Source organism: Oncorhynchus masou, chromosome 5, assembly GCF_036934945.1.
Source record: "Oncorhynchus masou masou isolate Uvic2021 chromosome 5, UVic_Omas_1.1, whole genome shotgun sequence".
Lineage (NCBI taxonomy): Eukaryota > Metazoa > Chordata > Actinopteri > Salmoniformes > Salmonidae > Oncorhynchus > Oncorhynchus masou.
In genome coordinates this window covers 93,002,777-93,021,644 of record NC_088216.1, presented here as the reverse complement: position 1 = coordinate 93,021,644, position 18,868 = coordinate 93,002,777, and the positions used below count along the sequence as shown (strand labels likewise).

At 42.7% G+C, this 18,868-nt stretch overlaps 1 protein-coding gene across 1 annotated transcript in view; it reads left to right on the top strand.

Annotated features, from left to right (window-relative positions):
• Positions 1 to 360: 360 nt before the first annotated feature.
• Positions 361 to 18,868, top strand: part of LOC135540453 (synapsin-2-like) — a 204,248-nt gene continuing 185,740 nt past the window's right edge. Inside the window, 1 exon segment of the mRNA XM_064967087.1 lies at positions 361 to 1,500. Within this exon segment, the coding sequence (XP_064823159.1) occupies positions 1,097 to 1,500 (404 nt within the window). The 5' untranslated portion in view covers positions 361 to 1,096.

Here is an 18,868-nt window from a genome sequence, read left to right as displayed (position 1 = left end):
GTAAGTAACACTGCACCTCCCTCTCTATACACATTCACATTGACTGGAAACCCTTTCAGAAGCTACACTACTATACACTAAGCCTCCCTCCCTGTAACCCTAACACTTCAGAGGCTGCAGTACACAGAGCTGCGTCACATAACTATGATGAGGGAGAGGGGGAGGGGGACAGCAAACCAGAATACATATTACAGAGAGGAATAGAGATAGATTGAGAGAGAAGGAGAATTGAAACGAATTGAGAGAGAGGGGGAGGGGAAAGCCAACCACCATACATACTACAGAGGGGGGAGAGAGATAGAATTGAATACAATTGAGAGAGGGGGAGGTGGACAACCAACCACCATATATACTACATAGAGGAGAGATAGAGCAGCAGAGAGAGAGAAAGGAGGAGAGATTGAGAGAGTTTGAAAGAGTGAGAGGTGGTGGAGGAGAAAGAGGTGGAGGAGAGAAATTGAGAAAGAGAGAGAGATATAGGTGGTGGAGGAGAGAGCGAGAGGTGCAGGAGAGGCAGAGAGAGAGAGAGAGGTTCAGGAGAGAGGTGGAGGAGAGGCAGAGAGAGAGAGAGAGCGAGAGAGAGAGAGAGAGACAGAGGCAGAGGAGAGAGCAGAGCTACAGAGAGAGAGAGAGAGCGAAGCAGAAAGAGGACGAGAGGCAGAGTGAAATCATATCTTGCAGGCATTTAGGTTTCTGTCGCTGATGGGGACAGGCAGAGTAGCAGGATACCACCAGTACCTTATCGAGGGACAGCATCACCACATACACACCCTGCACACACAAAAACACACCACAACACTCCATAGGAGAAGCTGGTGAAGCTCTGAGGGGGAAACCAGCATCTCTTCTCTGTGGTGTGGAGACTGGAGACTGAAGACTGGACTAGAGCCTCTGCTACACCACCACACCGTGCAGGAGCCTCATCCAGCTCTCCAGGATCCTCTAGCAGCAACAACCCTCATACATAGCTCTACTTCAATAGTACAGCTTTCTCCATCCGACCATCCGACAGCTCTCCACTCCACTTGCAAAGCTCTCTCCATCCGACTAGCTCTCTCTCTCAAATTTCTCTGTCAGCTCTCTCTCAACCGCTACCATGAATTTCCTGCGTCGCCGGTTGTCTGACAGCAGCTTCATAGCTAATCTTCCTAACGGCTACATGACAGACCTCCAGAAATCTGACCCTCCACCGCCTCCCCCCTCTACAGCCACCCCAGGAGTTCCAGCCACATCCCCAGGACAAGTTCCAGCACCAACCCTCAACGCTGCCCCCCCAGCTCCAGAGTGTGGGCCCCAGCCTGCCCAGGCTGCCCCAGCCCCGGCCCCTTCTTCAGGCTCTGGGTTCTTCAGCTCCCTGACCTCCCTGAGTTCCATCACTAATGTGGTAAAACAAACAGCAGTGTCAGCTGGCTTGGTGGATCAGAACCCAGCACCCGGGCCTGGTCATGTCTCCATGAGATTTAAGATACTGCTGGTCATCGACGAGCAGCAGTACGTGTGGTGAGTGGACACCTGGACGGCATGACTCAACAAATCAGCTCATCCTGTTGGCTATATGAAAACAGTCAGGGTGGATTCCAATAGGGCAGTAGGAACCTGCACAGGGCTTAGGTTATAGGGATAACCGTATGGATCAGAATACACACTCAGATTGATTTTGGAGTTGGGTTTGTTGTCATAACTGTCTTAATGTAAGTTGCTCTGAATTAGAGTTTGCTAAATGTCTGAAATGGAAATGTAATGTCATTTCTCATTGGTGAGCTGCAGGATCAGGTTGGATTGATTTAGGATTAGGTTGAACAGTAAAATATGACTGCACAAGATGCATCTGAGGTGTGTGAGCACTGAGCATTGACAATGATATTCTATTACATGCATACATCCTATTTCCTTTTCCCATATTGAAATCAGTGTTTGAAGCTTGATAGTCAGATTGTTATACTATTTCAACACACAGCTACCACTCTATTCCCCAGGAATCAACAGCCCCCTGCTAGCTCTGGGCTAAGAGGGATGTTAAGGATAGAGACATGTTATGTTATAGAGAAGATAGTAACATGTTATAAAGAGGACAGAGAGATGTTATGAAGAGGATAGAGAGATGTTCTGTTGTAAAGAGATGTTCTGTTATAAAGAGGACAGAGAGATGTTCTGTTAAAGAGCATAGAGAGATGCTGTGTGATAAAGAGGATAGAGACAAGTTATGTAATAAAGAGCATAGAAACAAGTTATGTAATAAAGAGCATAGAGCGATACTATATTATAAAGAGGATAGAGAGATGCTATATTATAAAGAGCATAGAGAGATGCTATATTATAAAGAGCATAGAGAGATGCTAAATTATAAAGAGCATAGAGAGATGCTATATTATAAAGAGCATAGAGAGATGCTATATTATAAAGAGCATAGAGAGATGCTATATTATAAAGAGTATAGAGAGATGCTATATTATAAAGAGTATAGAGAGATGCTATATTATAAAGAGTATAGAGAGATGCTATATTATAAAGAGTATAGAGAGATGCTATATTATAAAGAGTATAGAGAGATGCTATTTTATAAAGAGGATAGAGAGATGCTATATTATAAAGAGGATAGAGAGATGCTATATTATAAAGAGGATAGAGAGATGCTATATTATAAAGAGCATAGAGAGATGCTATATTATAAAGAGCATAGAGAGATGCTATATTATAAAGAGGATAGAGAGATGCTATATTATAAAGAGGAAAGAGATGTTATAAAGAGGATATAGATATGTTATTTTATAAAAAGGATAGAGAGATGTGTTATATTATGAAGACGATAGAGATATGTTTTGTTATAAAACAATGCAGATAGCCCAGTTAGCCAATGTGCGGTAGCACTGGTTGACGGCCCACTTGAGGTAGTATGTACATGAATGTATAGTTAAAGTGACTATGCATACATGATAAACAGAGAATTGTAGCAGCGTACAAAGAGGGGTTGGGGGGGGACACAATGCAAATAGTCCGGGTAGCCAATTTATTACATGTTCAGGAGTCTTATGGCTTGGGGGTAAAAACTGTTGAGAAGCCTTTTTGTCCTAGACTTGGCACTCCGGTACCACTTGTCATGTGGTAGTAGAGACAATTTTTAGGGCCTTCCTCTGACACCGCCTGGTGTAGAGGTCCTGGATGGCAGGAAGCTTAGTCCCAGTGATGTACTGGACCGTATACACTACCCTCTGTAGTTATAAAGAGGATAGAGACATGCTGTGTTATAAAGAGCATAGAGACATGCTGTGTTATAAAGAGGATAGAGACATGCTGTGTTATAAAGAGGATAGAGACATGCTGTGTTATAAAGAGGATAGAGACATGCTGTCTTATAAAGAGGATAGAGACATGCTGTGTTATAAAGAGGATAGAGACATGCTGTGTTATAAAGAGGATAGAGACATGGTATGTTATAAAGGGCATAGAGACATGCTGTGTTATAAAGGGCATAGAGACATGCTGTGTTATAAAGAGGATAGAGACATGCTGTGTTATAAAGAGGATAGAGACATGCTGTGTTATAAAGGGCATAGAGACATGCTGTGTTATAAAGAGGATAGAGACATGCTGTGTTATAAAGAGGATAGAGACATGCTGTGTTATAAAGAGGATAGAGACATGCTATGTTATAAAGGGCATAGAGACATGCTGTGTTATAAAGAGGATAGAGACATGCTGTGTTATAAAGAGACATGCTGTGTTATAAAGGGCATAGAGACATGCTGTGTTATAAAGAGGATAGAGACATGCTGTCTTATAAAGAGGATAGAGAGATTTAATGTTATAAAGAGGATAGAGAGATGTTATATTATGAGGAGGATAGAGAGATATCCTGTTATACAGAGGATGTGTGGAGTGGTTGAAAAACAAGTTTTAATGACTCCAACCTCAGTGTATGTAAACTTCCAACTTCAACTGTATATGATATGGTCATTATTTGAACTACCTAGCCAGCTAATTTAGCATTAGCTAGATAGCTTACAAGCTAGATATGAATCAAAACTTTGTTTAGAAAGTTGCTTTTAATTGCCTGGTTTGCTAGATTGACATATATTAAATACATTTTTAAACAAATAGGTTTATTGGTGTTAAAACACACCAGTTATGCCATTTTGTACCACCAGGCTGCTGATGTCATGCAGCCTGTCCTTTTTGTGTTTAAATTTTTCATAACAACAAGTTTGATGTGAGACAACAATAGAATGTTAATGATGTCACTGCGACAACTGTATACAGACATCTCAATGGACGTAGCATAAACTAGCCTTTAGTGTCAATCTTTGGTTGTTTAGTACACTACTGTACTCACTCTGTTTAGCAAAGGCCTCCTGTGAATCCTTAAGAGGGTGTTAACGATACGGAATAATTGTAGACAAAGATGAGCTCTCCACTAGGTGTATCAAATTATTCAAGGGACATTTTCTCAAAATTAGAATTACAGGTTTATCAACTTTCAAAGCAGAATGACTTTCCAATTGTTCCTCAACTGCAGTAAATTACATACTATTTTCTAGCTCTGAGTCTCTACTTTTATCCAACGTAAAGAAAAGTACAAAAAAATACATAAGACCGAATCGAGCAGGTCGGTCACATATTGGAGCTTATTCATAGTGTTGAGGCATCCAGTGAGAAAAACTGCAAAGGCTTGTAGGGATTCGGAATCTTCAACCCTAATTGGAGGCCTCTATAACTTCTGTCAGCCTCCATATGTTGGCAACTGCGGAATCGATCTCTGGGTTGCCCCATGGTGTATTGCTCTGTACTGCCTTCAATAGTATGTTCAAAGACACGTGCAAAGAACCTGTAGTCTAGTGGGTCACCCTTAAACACTAAGAGCAACATTCACCAAGGTATTCTCAGGCCTTCCCATTGCATTCAGGTAATCGTTCAATCATCATCTGATTCACGTCATGTTACAAAGTGGAACACAGTCGTATTACATGCTGAAACACAGTGATATGTCACATCATGTTACACCAACCTGATCTCTTAGTTTCATTTTGGAATTTGCAGTATTATGAATGAATGCCATATTATTTTGGATGCAATAATGCCATGTGATTAGAGGGATAATTCCGACACATTATGCTACACAGTGGAACACAGTAATATGTCACATTATGTTACACCGTGAAACAGAGATGTCACATTATGTTACACCGTGAAACAGAGATGTCACATTATGTTACACCGTGAAACAGAGATGTCACATTATGCTACACAGTGAACACAGTAATATGTCACATTATGTTACACCTTGAAACAGAGATGTCACATTATGCTACACTGTGAAACAGAGATGTCACATTATGTTACACCGTGAAACAGAGATGTCACATTATGTTACACAGTGAACACAGTAATATGTCACATTATGTTACACCGTGAAACAGAGATGTCACATTATGTTACACTGTGAAACAGAGATGTCACATTATGTTACACCGTGAAACAGAGATGTCACATTATGCTACACAGTGAACACAGTAATATGTCATATTATGTTACACTGTGAAACAGAGATGTCACATTATGTTACAGCGTGAAACAGAGATGTCACATTATGCTACACAGTGAACACAGTAATATGTCACATTATGTTACACTGTGAACACAGTAATATGTCACATTAAACGTGAAACAGATGTCACATTATGCTACACAGTGAACACAGTAATATGTCACATTATGTTACACTGTGAACACAGTAATATGTCACATTATGTTACACCGTGAAACAGAGATGTCACATTATGTTACACAGTGAACACAGTAATATGTCACATTATGCTACACAGTGAACACAGTAATATGTCATATTATGTTACACTGTGAAACAGAGATGTCACATTATGTTACACTGTGAAACAGAGATGTCACATTATGTTACACCGTGAAACAGAGATGTCACATTATGCTACACAGTGAACACAGTAATATGTCACATTATGCTACACTGTGAAACAGAGATGTCACATTATGCTACACAGTGAACACAGTAATATGTCACATTATGCTACACTGTGAAACAGAGATGTCACCTTATGTTACACTGTGAAACAGAGATGTCACATTATGTTACACCGTGAAACAGAGATGTCACATTATGTTACACTGTGAAACAGAGATGTCACATTATGCTACACAGTGAACACAGTAATATGTCACATTATGTTACACCGTGAAACAGAGATGTCACATTATGCTACACAGTGAACACAGTAATATGTCACATTATGTTACACTGTGAAACAGAGATGTCACATTATGTTACACCGTGAAACAGAGATGTCACATTATGCTACACAGTGAACACAGTAATATGTCACATTATGCTACACAGTGAACACAGTAATATGTCACATTATGCTACACAGTGAACACAGTAATATGTCACATTATGTTACACTGTGAAACAGAGATGTCACATTATGTTACACCGTGAAACAGAGATGTCACATTATGTTACACAGTGAACACAGTAATATGTCACATTATGCTACACAGTGAACACAGTAATATGTCACATTATGTTACACCGTGAAACAGAGATGTCACATTATGTTACACTGTGAAACAGAGATTTCACATTATGTTACACAGTGAACACAGTAATATGTCACATTATGCTACACAGTGGAGGGGCAGTGTCTCCTAGAGTAGCCTAGTGGTTAGAGCATTGGACTAGTAACTGAAAGGTTGCAAGTACAAATCCCCGAGCTGACAAGGTACAAAATCTGTCGTTCTGCCCCTGAACAGGCAGTTAACCCACTGTTCCTAGGCTGTCATTGAAAATAAGAATTTGTTCTTAACTGACTTGCCTAGTAAAATAAAAAAATTAAAACAGTGGAACATAGTTTTATGTCACATTATGTTACACTGTGAAACACAATGATATGTGACATCATGTACCAGCTCTGTGTCCCTGTTGTTTTTTCAGATCCCTTTCAAATATAAAACCATCCCTGAGTTTCATATGAAATGACAGGAATCTATTTTAGGTATTAGGTATTAAGAACGCTGATTAACCAGAGGACACAACACAATTTGGCTCTGAGTTGCAAGACCTGCTGGGTAAATAATCACATTTCCTCCTGCTAGTGAGACAAAGCGGAGAGAGAGTACTCAGTGCTCTGTTCTACCTTGCTCTGTAATGACATTGACTCTCAGTGCACACACACACACACACTGAACAGACGCTGATGGGAAGTGAAAAGAGGCCGTGGGGTTCCACACTCTGTTCTGTTGCCCGGGAAACGGCTGCCTGACGCCCAGAGTAGTGACACATGCTGCATCAGTCTGAGACAACGTCACATGACCTCCTCAGGGCTACTCTACTCCAGTCCACTGCGCCATGATGTTTTCAGAGAGTGAGAGAAAAAGGGTGAGGGAGAGAGAGAGACAGAGAGGTGGAGGGAGGGAGGGAGGGAGGGAGGGAGGGAGCGACACCTTTGCTATAGAAATATAAGCATGCGTCATTCGAATATGAAATGGTTTTTGATGTTCCCACTGTTATGTTTCCATCTGCACCGCCATCTTTTTGGATGAATGTGTAAAACGTAATGCACAACAGAATGTCAACTGCAATATTCAATGTTCCTCTCCACATCATGCTTTGGAGAAAACACATGTCATTGTCATTCTTTGGTGAATAGTTCATAAATTAACATTACATTTCCATGCTTGGTATCAGGCAGAGAAGCCTCTACGTGCAACAATTTCAAAGATTGTACTGTGTTACAGTTCATGGGTAGGCATTTTTTTAAATTTTATTAAACCAGACAAGTCAGTTAAGAACAAATTCTTATTTTCAATGATGGCCTAGGAACAGTTGGCTAGCTGCCTGTTCAGGGGCAGAACGACAGATTTGTACCTTGTCAGCTGGGGGATTTGAACATGAAACATTTCGATTATTAGTCCAACTCTCTAACCACTAGGCTACCCTGCCGCCCCACATATGCTACAGACAGTGTTATGAAATGTAATGTCAGGTAAATTTTTTAAGACAGTATATAACTGTCTTAATGTTGCTGGACTCCAGTAAAAGTAGCTGCTGCTGCTGCAGAAGTTGACAGCAGAAATGTGTGAAGGTGACAACAGAACTGTGTGAAGGTGACAGCAGAACTGTGTGAAGGTGACAGCAGATCTGTGAGAAGGTGGCAGCAGATCTGTGAGAAGGTCTGAAGTATACAGCAGAATTGTGTGAAAATGAAAGCAGAAGTCTGTGAAGACGTAAACAGAACTGTGAATATATGAAAGTAAAAACAGAACTGTGTAAAGGTGTGAAAGTTACAGCAGACCTGTGTGGGGGGGTGAAAATTACTACAGAACTGTAAGATGGCACCTGACGTTTTACATGCCCCCGACTGATGTGTTTTTTTATTGATCTGCCTTGTTTGTAGCTTATTTATTTACTTATTTTGTACATAATGTTGCCGCTAGCATCTCTTATGACTGAAACTAACTTCTAGACATTAGGACTGCGATTCCTCACCGCGGACTCGCAGAATCCTTTATCTTCTTCCACGACAGTGACGAGTCCGAGGATATACGGTTCCCTTGGGAACAGGCCCCAACCCCAGTAATCTGCGTGAAGAGGAGTTTCAGGTTCCGGAGACACCTGAAACCCCACCTCTTCAAGGAATACCTAGGATAGGATAAAGCAATCCTTCTCACCCCCCCCCCCTTAAATGATTTAGATGCACTATTGTAAAGTGGCTGTTCCACTGATGTCAGAAGGTGAATTCACCAATTTGTAAGTCGCTCTGGATAAGAGCGTCTGCTAAATGACTTAAATGTAAATGTAAATGTAAGAGGAGGCGGAGAAGGAGGGGCCGGAGAGCGGGCTGCCTTCTGAGGAGTAGGAGGAGATCGAATAAATCCCCACTTCACTCAATTCTGCTAGCAAACATGCAATCTTTGGACAATGAAATCGACGACGTGGAAGATTAAACTACCAATGGGACATTTAAAACTAACATCTTATGCTTCACGGAGTCGTCGCTGAACGACAACAATCTCAACATACAGCTGGCTGGTTATACAATGTACCGGCAGGATAGACAGCGGCGTCTGGTAAGACAAGGGGCGGCAGACTACGTATTTTTGTAAATAACAGCTGGTGCACTATATCTAAGGAAGTCTCGAGCTATTGCTCGCCTGAGGTAGAGTATATTATGATAAGCTGTAGACCACACTACCTACCGAAAGAGTTCATCTGTATTCTTCTTATCTGTTTACATACCACCACAGTCAGAGGTTGGCACTAAGATATCACTGAATGAGCTGTATTCTGCCATAAGCAAACAGTTAAATGGTCACCCAGAGGTGGCGCTCCTAGTAGCCGGGGACTTTAATGCAGGGAAACTTGAATTAGTTTGACCAAATTCCTATCAGCATGTTAAATGTGCCACCAGAGGAAAAATAAAACTCTGGACCACTTGTACTCCACACATAGAGACAAATACAAATCTCTCTCTCCATTTTACACATCTGACCATAATTCCATCCTCCTGATTCCTATTTACAAGCAAAAATTAAAGCAGGAAGCATCCGTGACTAGTTCAATAAAAAAGTGATCAGATACCGGACTGTTTTGCTAGCACAGACTGGAACATGTTCCGGGATTCTTCCAATGGCATTGAGGAGTATGTCACATCTATCATTGGCTTCATCAATAAGTGCATCGATGACGTCGTCCCCACAGTGACCGTACGTACATACCCCAACCAGAAGCGATGGATAACAGGCAGCATCCGCACTGAGCTAAAGGCTAGAGCTGCCGTTTTCAAGGAGAGGGACTCTAACCCGGGAGCTTATAAGAAATCCTGCTATGCCCTCCGACGAACCATCAAACAGCAAAGCGTCAATAAAGGACCAAAATCGAGTCATACTACTACAACGGCTCTGCCGCTCTTTGAATCTGACAGGTCATGCAAACCATTACAGACTACAAAGGGACGCACAGCCGAGAGCTGCCCTATGACACAAGCCTACAAGACGAGCTAAACTACTTCTATGCACCAGCTCTACCGGAGGATTGTGTGATCATGCTCTCCGCAGCCGATGTGAGTAAGATTCACAAGGCCGCAGGGATAGACAGATTACCAGGACATATACTGCGAGCATGCGCTGACCAACTGGCAAGTGTCTTCACTGACATGTTCAACCTCTCCGAGTCTGTAATACCAGACCACCATAGTGCCTGTGCCCAAGAACACTAAGGTATCCTGCATAAATTACTTCTGACCCGTAGCACTCACATCTGTAGCCATGAAGTGCTTTGAAAGGCTGGTCATGGCTCACAACACCATGATCCCAGAAACCCTAGACCCACTCCAGTTTGCATACCACCACAACAGATCCACAGATGATGCAATCTCTATTGCACTCAACACTGCCCTTTCCCACTTGGACAAAAGGTACACCTATGTGAGAATGCTATTCATTGACTACAGGTCAGCGTTCAACACCAAATCAAATCAAATGTATTTATATAGCCCTTCATACATCAGCTGATATCTCAAAGTGCTGTACAGAAACCCAGCCTAAAACCCCAAACAATGCAGGTGTAGAAGCACGGTGACTAGGAAAAACTCCCTAGAAAGGCCAAAACCTAGGAAGAAACCTAGAGAGGAACCAGGCTATGTGGGGTGGCCAGTCCTCTTCTGGCTGTGCCGGGTGGAGATTATAACAGAACATGGCCAAGATGTTCAAATGTTCATAAATGACCAGCAAGGTCAAATAATAATAATCACAGGCAGAACAATTGAAACTGGAGCAGCAGCACAGCCAGGTGGACTGGGGACAGCAAGGAGTCATCATGCCAGGTAGCCCTGAGGCATGGTCCTAGGGCTCAGGTCCTCCGAGAGAGAGAGAGAAAGAAAGAGAGAAAGAGATAATTAGAGAGAGCATACTTAAATTCACACAGGACACCGGATAGGACAGGAGAAGTACTCCACATATAACAAACTGAACCTAGCCCCCGACACATGAACTACTGCAGCATAAATACTGGTTGCTGAGACAGGAGGGGTCAGGAGACACTGTTGCCCCGTCCGATGACACCCCCGGACAGGGCCAAACAGGAAGGATATAACCCCACCCACTTTGCCAATGCACAGCCCCCACACCACTGGAGGGATATCTTCAACCACCAACTTACCATCCTGAGACAGGGCCGAGTATACCCCACAAAGATCTCCACCACGGCACAACCCAAGGGGGGGAGCCAACCCAGACAGGAAGATCACATCAGTGACTCAACCCACTCAAGTGACGCACCCCTCCTAGGGACGGTATGAAAGAGCCCTAGTAAGCCAGTGACTCAGCCCCTTTAATAGGGTTAGAGGCAGAGAATCCCAGTGGAATGAGGGGAACCGGCCAGGCAGAGACAGCAAGGGCGGTTCGTTGCTCCAGAGCCTTTCCGTTCACCTTCACACTCCTGGGCCAGACCGTAGTCAAAGCAAATTAATAATCTAAGGACCCTGGGACTAAACACCTCCCTCTGCAACTGGATCCTGGACTTCCTGAAGGGCCACCCCCAGGTGGTAAGGGTAGGTAACAACACATCCGCCATGCTGATCCTCAACACAGGGGCCCCTCAAGGATGCATGCTCAGCCCCCTCCTGTACTCCCTGTTCGCTCATGACTGCATGACCAGGCATGACTCCAACCCCATCCTTATTAAATTTGCCATTGACACAACAGTGGTAGGCCTGATCATCGACAACAACGAGACAGCCTATAGGGAGGAGGTCAGAGACCTGGCCGTGTGCATGGACAACAACCTCTCCCTCAACATGATCAAGACAAATTAGATGATTGTGGACTACAGGAAAAAGAAATCCGAGCACGCCCCCATTCTCATCAATGAGGCTGTGTGGAGCAGGTTGAGAGCTTCAAGTTCCTTGGTGTCAACATCACCAACAAACTAACATGGTCCAAGCACACCAAGACAATTGTGAGGCGGGCACGACAAAACCTATTTAAGGGCCAGCTGTGCTGCCCTGTTCGGAGCCAATTGTAATTTTCTGAGGTCCCTCTTTGTGGCACCTAAACATAAGACTGAATAGTAGTCCAGGTGCAACAAAACTAAAGCCTGTGGAACCTGCCTTGTCATTAAAAAGACAGAGAAGTGCTTAATTATTGACAGACTTCTCCCCATCGTAGCTGCTGTTGTATCAATGTTTTTATTTATTTTTATTTTACCCCCTTTTTTGTAGTATCCAATTATTAGTAGTTACTATCTTGTCTCATCAGTAAAAATGAAATGTTGCATGTCCAAAAATCTACCGTTTATATAGGAGTGGTTAAAACATGCTAATTATGGTCCTCAGAGTATATCAAAAAAAGTTTGGTATAATTCCACTGGTCGGCCAACCAGCCCTGGAGTTGGCTGTCTTTGTTAGGAAGAAATAGTCTTCACACAGTTCGCAATGATCCAGGTCACACAGTTCGCAACGAGTCATGTTAGCAAGGAAATATTAACTGAATATGCAGGTGTAAAAATATATATGATTTTAGGCATTGATGTTTATGGTTAGGTACACATTGGAGCAACAACAGTCCTTTTTCGCAAATACGCACCGCATCGATTATATGCAATGCAGGACAAGCTAGATAAACTAGTAATATCATCAACCATGTGTAGTTAACTATTGATTATGATTGATTGATTGTTTTTTTATAAGATAAGTTTAATGCTAGCTAGCAACTTACCTTGGCTTCTTACTGCATTCGCATAACAGGCAGGCTGCTCGTGAAGTGCAATGTAAGGCAGGTAGTTATAGCATTGGACAAGTTAACTGTAAGGTTGCAAGATTGAATCCCCGGGCTGACAAGGTAAAAATATGTCATTCTGCCCCTGAACAAGGCAGTTAACCCACCGTTCCTAGGCCGTCATTGAAAATAAGGTGTTCTTAACTGACTTGCCTAGTTAAGTAAAGGTTAAATAAAGGTAAAAAAAAAAAAAATTACATTTAAAAAAATCGGCCAAATCGGTGTCCAAAAATACAGATTTCCGATTGTTATCAAAACGTTAAATCAGCCCTAATTAATCGACCTCTAGTACATATGTTAATTTTACATTATTAATTGGAAAAAAATCCAGACAATTATGCATTTCCATCGCCCTCACCTCAATGTGTATTATACTGTACGGTATGTGAGAGCAGAACTAATAAACGGGCTCTCCCCGATCACTAAAATGGCCACCCCTGTCAGAACGACAGATCACAAAATGGCCGACCGCCAAAACTACAAGTCCCAGAAGCAAGGGGAACCCTCAGAAGGTGGAGCCGACCCACAGATAAAGGGTCAAGAAAAACCAGGAAGAGGTTGAAGCACTGCTGGATTCCGGCAGTATGCTAACCCTGGTCGTTGCAAGCCTAGTGCCGAATCATAAACTGGATACAAGACAGGATATCAGTGTTACATGCATTCATGGGGATACCCGTCTGTACCCAAGGCCTTAGTGAGCATACAAACAGAGGACGGTCTGCTGGATTATAAGGTCGGCGGGGTCCCAAAGATGCCATATGATGTAATATTGGGTAGAGACTTTCCTAACTTTGCAATGTTAGGCCACAAGAATGGCATATTTGAGAAGCCAACAACCCTGACCAAGCAGGAAGAAGCATGGGACCTTCAACCAAAGCCAAGAAAAGAGGTTTCCCAGGGGACAACATCACAGGTGCTAGTAGGGGAGGAGGAAGTGGCAAACCTCGCTGATAACGAACAGCCCAGTACTAGTGGGGCTGGGTCGATCTGAATTCAGAGGACGACGATCTAGAACCAGCAGACCTGGCAGGGTCCTTGACTAATTTTGGGAGGCCCAAAACCAGGATCCAACCCTGCAGCAAGTGTCGAGGAGAATCGTAACACAATTTAACACTTACAAGAACTTGTGAATTCAATATAGGCTTTTAATACAAACATATCAGAAGCCTAGATGGTCCGCGGAACACACACTTTTCCAGAGCACTGGCTCTGATTTATACACATGCAACATGTGAGTCCATCCCACATGCAAATTAAGTTACTTCCCTCAGTCCATCTGCCACCATTATATCCCAATCTGTGCATCCTGCTTGTTCAGCTCGATAACGCCCATATCTGCTTTCAGTTAAGTTATAATAGTGGCAGGACGTCTTCATGTCCCAAAAATAATACATGCCCATCTTATGCTATGGACCCCCTTACGTTCAGCCTGGTGTGTTCTTTGGTATGTCTGTCCTTATTAGGACTCATAGACTATGTGTCTCTTCTGACATTCCTTCAGCATCTTCATGTCCTAAAAATATATGCCCTATGTCTATAGTCCATCAGTTGGTAATTTGGCTGGCCCCCTCCTTTGTATGTCCCTCTGACCTTGGTTTGTCCAGCTGTCCTATGCTCTTATGGCCTTACTCTGGTTTCCTGTCCTATACAATAGACAATGCATTTTACCAGAATGGCAAATGCACTCTAAGTGTATCTTTCTCCTGTGTTACAGTATTATGTTTCTCCCTATATGTACAGCTTTCTCCCACACAAGCCAGAGCAGATGTGCAGGTCGTAGATGGTACTCCCATAAATGTTGGGATGATGCCTAATAGGAGGACAGTACTGGATCTAGCTCATGGGCACATTCAGGGTGGACACCATGGTATCGATAAAACCCGGGACCGGATTGTAAGGAGGTTTTACTGGCCAGGAATTCAAGCTGAAGTGGCTCGGCATTGTGGAGAGTGCCCGGAGTGCCAGTTAACAGCTCCCCGACCAGCTGTTAGAAGCCTGTTCGTGCCACTCCCCATAATCGAAACGCCATTTGAGAGGATAGCGATGGATTTAGTGGGCCCACTACCCAAATCCTCCAGAGGGCACCAATACATTAGGGTCATTCTAGATTATGCCACTCGCTACCCAGAAGCCATTCCCCTTCGGACGATGGCTTCGAAAAATATTGCAAAGGAATTAGTGCTCTTGTTCACCAGGGGAGGGGTTCCAAAGGAGATCCTTACCAACCAGGGGACCCCCTTTATGTCCCGCCTTATGGCGGACCTTTGTAAACTGTGGCAGGTGAAACAGTTGAGGACATCGGTTTACCATCCTCAGACGGACGGGCTGGTTGAGAGATTCAACCGGACCCTGAAGTCAATGCTCAGGAAGGTAATTGATAAGGATGGGAAAAACTGGGATTGCATGTTGCCGTATCTGATGTTTGCCATTAGAGAGGTTCCTCAAGCCTCGCTGGGGTTTTCTCCCTTTGAGCTGGTATATGGGAGGCATCCCCGGGGAATCTTAGACATCGCCCGGGAATCCTGGGAGCACCAATCCACCCCATATACTAGTGTCATAGAGCACGTCACGGCAATGCAAGACAGGATAGCCACAGTAATGCCCATCGTCAGAGAGCACATGAGACAAGCACAGGAGCACCAGTGGCACACTTATAACCGGCAGGCTACCCTGAGGGAATTTCAACCGGGAGATAAGGTGTTAGTGCTGATCCCCACGGTAGAGTGTAAACTACTAGCCACATGGAAAGGACCATATGAAGTACTGGAGAGAATAGGAGAATAGGAGAAGTCAATTATTGGATCCGACAGGTTGACAGCTCCAGGAACAGATTTATCACATAACCCTGTTAAAAGCATGGAGAGAGAGAGAAACACTAATGGTCACATACCCCACACACACTCAGGAGACAGCCGAAGTAAATAAATATATATATATATTTTTCTTTTTACTAGGCAAGTCAGTTAAGAACAAATTCTTATTTTCAATGACGGCCTAGGAACAGTGGGTTAACTACCTGTTCAGGGGCAGAACAACAGATTTTGTACCTTGCCAGCTCAGGGATTTGAACTTGCAACCTTTCAGTTACTAGTCCAATGCTCTAACCACTAGGCTACACTGCCGCCACTTCACCCACTCTGTCCCCAGCACAAGTACAGGAAGTAAAGACCCTGATCCAGAAAAACAGAGATGTGTTTTCAGAGGTACCTGGCTGAACTGATGTTATGGCTCATGATATCGTTTCCCTACCAGGGAGAAAAGTGAGCATGAGGCCATATCGGGTACCCGAGGCTCGACAGGCCGCGATTAGAGCAGAGACGGAGAAAATGTTGACAGCTGGAGGGATTGAAGAGTCACACATTGAGTGGTCTAGCCCAATTGTGATGGTCTCCAATCCCGATGGCTCTTTGCGGTTCTGTAATGACTTTCGGAAGGTAAAAAATTAAATAATGAAATCTCCAAGTTTGATGCCTACCCCATGCCCCGAGTAGATAAACTACTGGAGAAAATTGGTAATGCTCGGTACATTACGACCCTTGATCTGACAACAGGGTACTGGCAAATTCCTCTGACCCCCAGGGCCAAAGAAAAGACAGCCTTTGCAACACCTGACGGTTTGTTTCAATACACCGTCATGCCATTCGGCTTACATGGGGCCCCAGCCACCTTTCAACAGCTCATGGACAAAGTCCTAAAACCGCACAAAGCATACGCTGCAGCTTATTTAGATGACGTGGGGATCTACAGCCCAGATTGGGAATCCCACTTACCCCGGGTACAGGCAGTGTTAGACGCCCTTAGAAAGGCAGGGCTCACGGCAAACCCTGCCAAGTGTTATGTGGGGTTAGAGGAAACAGAATATCTGGGATACACTGTGGGAAGAGGGTTAATCAAACCCCAACGTAAGAAGGTGAAGGCAATTAGAGAATGGCCGAAACCAGTAAGTAAGAAGCAGGTTCGAGCCTTCCTAGGGCTGACCGGTTACTACCAGAAGTTCATCCTAAGTTATGCCACAGTGGTCGCCCCACTTACCGACATGACAAGAACCAGAGGGCCAAACATGGTCAAATGGGATGTAAGGGAATACCCCCCTGAAATGGACAAAAATGAATGGGAAAACATTGCCATTGGACAAACCATATACACAGTGTCCAACACAATTTTCTTCCAAAAACTTATCACCCCCCAAAAAAGTGCTTTCTGGACTGTTTTTTGAAATTCTTTCGATGTTTTTGTCAATTACACATGTGTAAGAACTGTATGAATATACTTTAGTCATATTTTATTATCATCATTTTTTTTAACTTGTGCATAAGGCACATGTTTTCTCCATTTGGAATATGATTTCATAGGAAGTCAAAAGTAGCAAAATTTTATAAAAAACTTCACACACCCTTAAAAAAGTGTTTTCTGGACTGTTTTTCAAAATTCTTTCGATTTTTGTGTCAATTACACATGTATAAGAACTGTATCAACATACTTTAGTCATATTTTATTATCATCATTTTTTTAAACTTGTGCATAAGGCATATGTTTTCTCCATTTGGAATATGATTTCATAGGAAGTCAAAAGTCAAAAGTCAAAAATAGCTCAATTAAATAAAAAACTTCACACACCCTTAAAAAAGTGCTTTCTGGACCGTTTTTCGAAATTCTATCAATTTTGTGTCAATTACACACGTATATGAACTGTATCAACATACTTTAGTCGTATTTTATTATCATTTATTTTTTTTATTTTTTTACTTGTGCATAAGGCATATGTTTTGTGGGGGCCAAATGTCATAAGAAATTTGACATGCTCAAAAATCATGCAGAATTGCAAAATTGACTGGCCTGAAGAACACAGGATGGCTGGGCAGTGATAGTTGCTCCTTTCCATCGCTCGTTGTGTTGACTTCATCATGTCCATTTGGTGATGTATTTTCACTGTTGAATCATATTGCAAGTGCACGTGCATTTGCAATATGTTTCAATGGGAATTTACTATCACAAATTTGGCATGCTCAAAAGTCAAAATATACTTTGCTCAAACTATACTTTTGTCAACTTTTATTATCATAATTTTGTTCACTTGTGCATAAGGCATATGTTTTCTCCATTTGCAATATGATTTCATAGGAAGTCAAAAGTCAAAGTCAAAAGTCACTCTTTTTGGGGCCAAATGTCATAAGAAATTTGACATGCTCAAAAATCCTTTAGAAATGCAAAATTGACTGGCCTGATGAACTCGGGATGGCCGGGCAGTGATAGTTGTTCCCTTCCATCACTCATTGTGTTGATTTCATTAGGTCCATTTGGTGATGTTTTTTTCACTATTGAATCATATTGCAAATGCAAGTGCATTTGCAATATGTTTCAATGGGCATTTACCATCACGAATTTGGCATGCTCAAAAATCATGCAGAAATGCAAAATTGACTGGCCTGATGAACACAGGATGGCCTGGCAGTGATAGTTGCTCCTTTCCATCGCTCGTTGTGTTGATTTCATTATGTCCATTTGTTTATGTTTTCTCACTTTTGCAAAGTCACCTAGCATTTGCCATATGGTTCAATGGGCATTTACCATCATGAATTTGTCATAGGAAGTCAAAAGTCAAAGTCAAAAGTCACTCTTTTTGGGGCCAAATGTCATAAGAAATTTGACATGCTCAAAAATCCTTTAGAAATGCAAAATTGACTGGCCCAATGAACTCGGGATGGCTAGGCAGTGATTGTGGTACCTCTCCATCGCTCGTTGGGGTTGATTTCAGAATGTCACTTTGGTGATGGTACCTCACTGTTTAAACATATTGCAAATGGACAAGAGTCACCAGCAATTCACCGTCCCCATCAGTCAATTAGATATCATTCTGACACCAAACTGATACAAACTGACACCAAACCCACTTTTTCCAACTCGTTTAGTAGCCAACTACCACATACTACAGAGATGGCCCAAAATTCACAACGCATTCTATTCAAACCATAATAAAAACATAAAACACGTAGTTACGTTCCAGCTGCGGGTCCAGTTTAGATGTCATGTGTAGGCCTAGCTGAGGCGACCCCGAATCCCAAGTTTC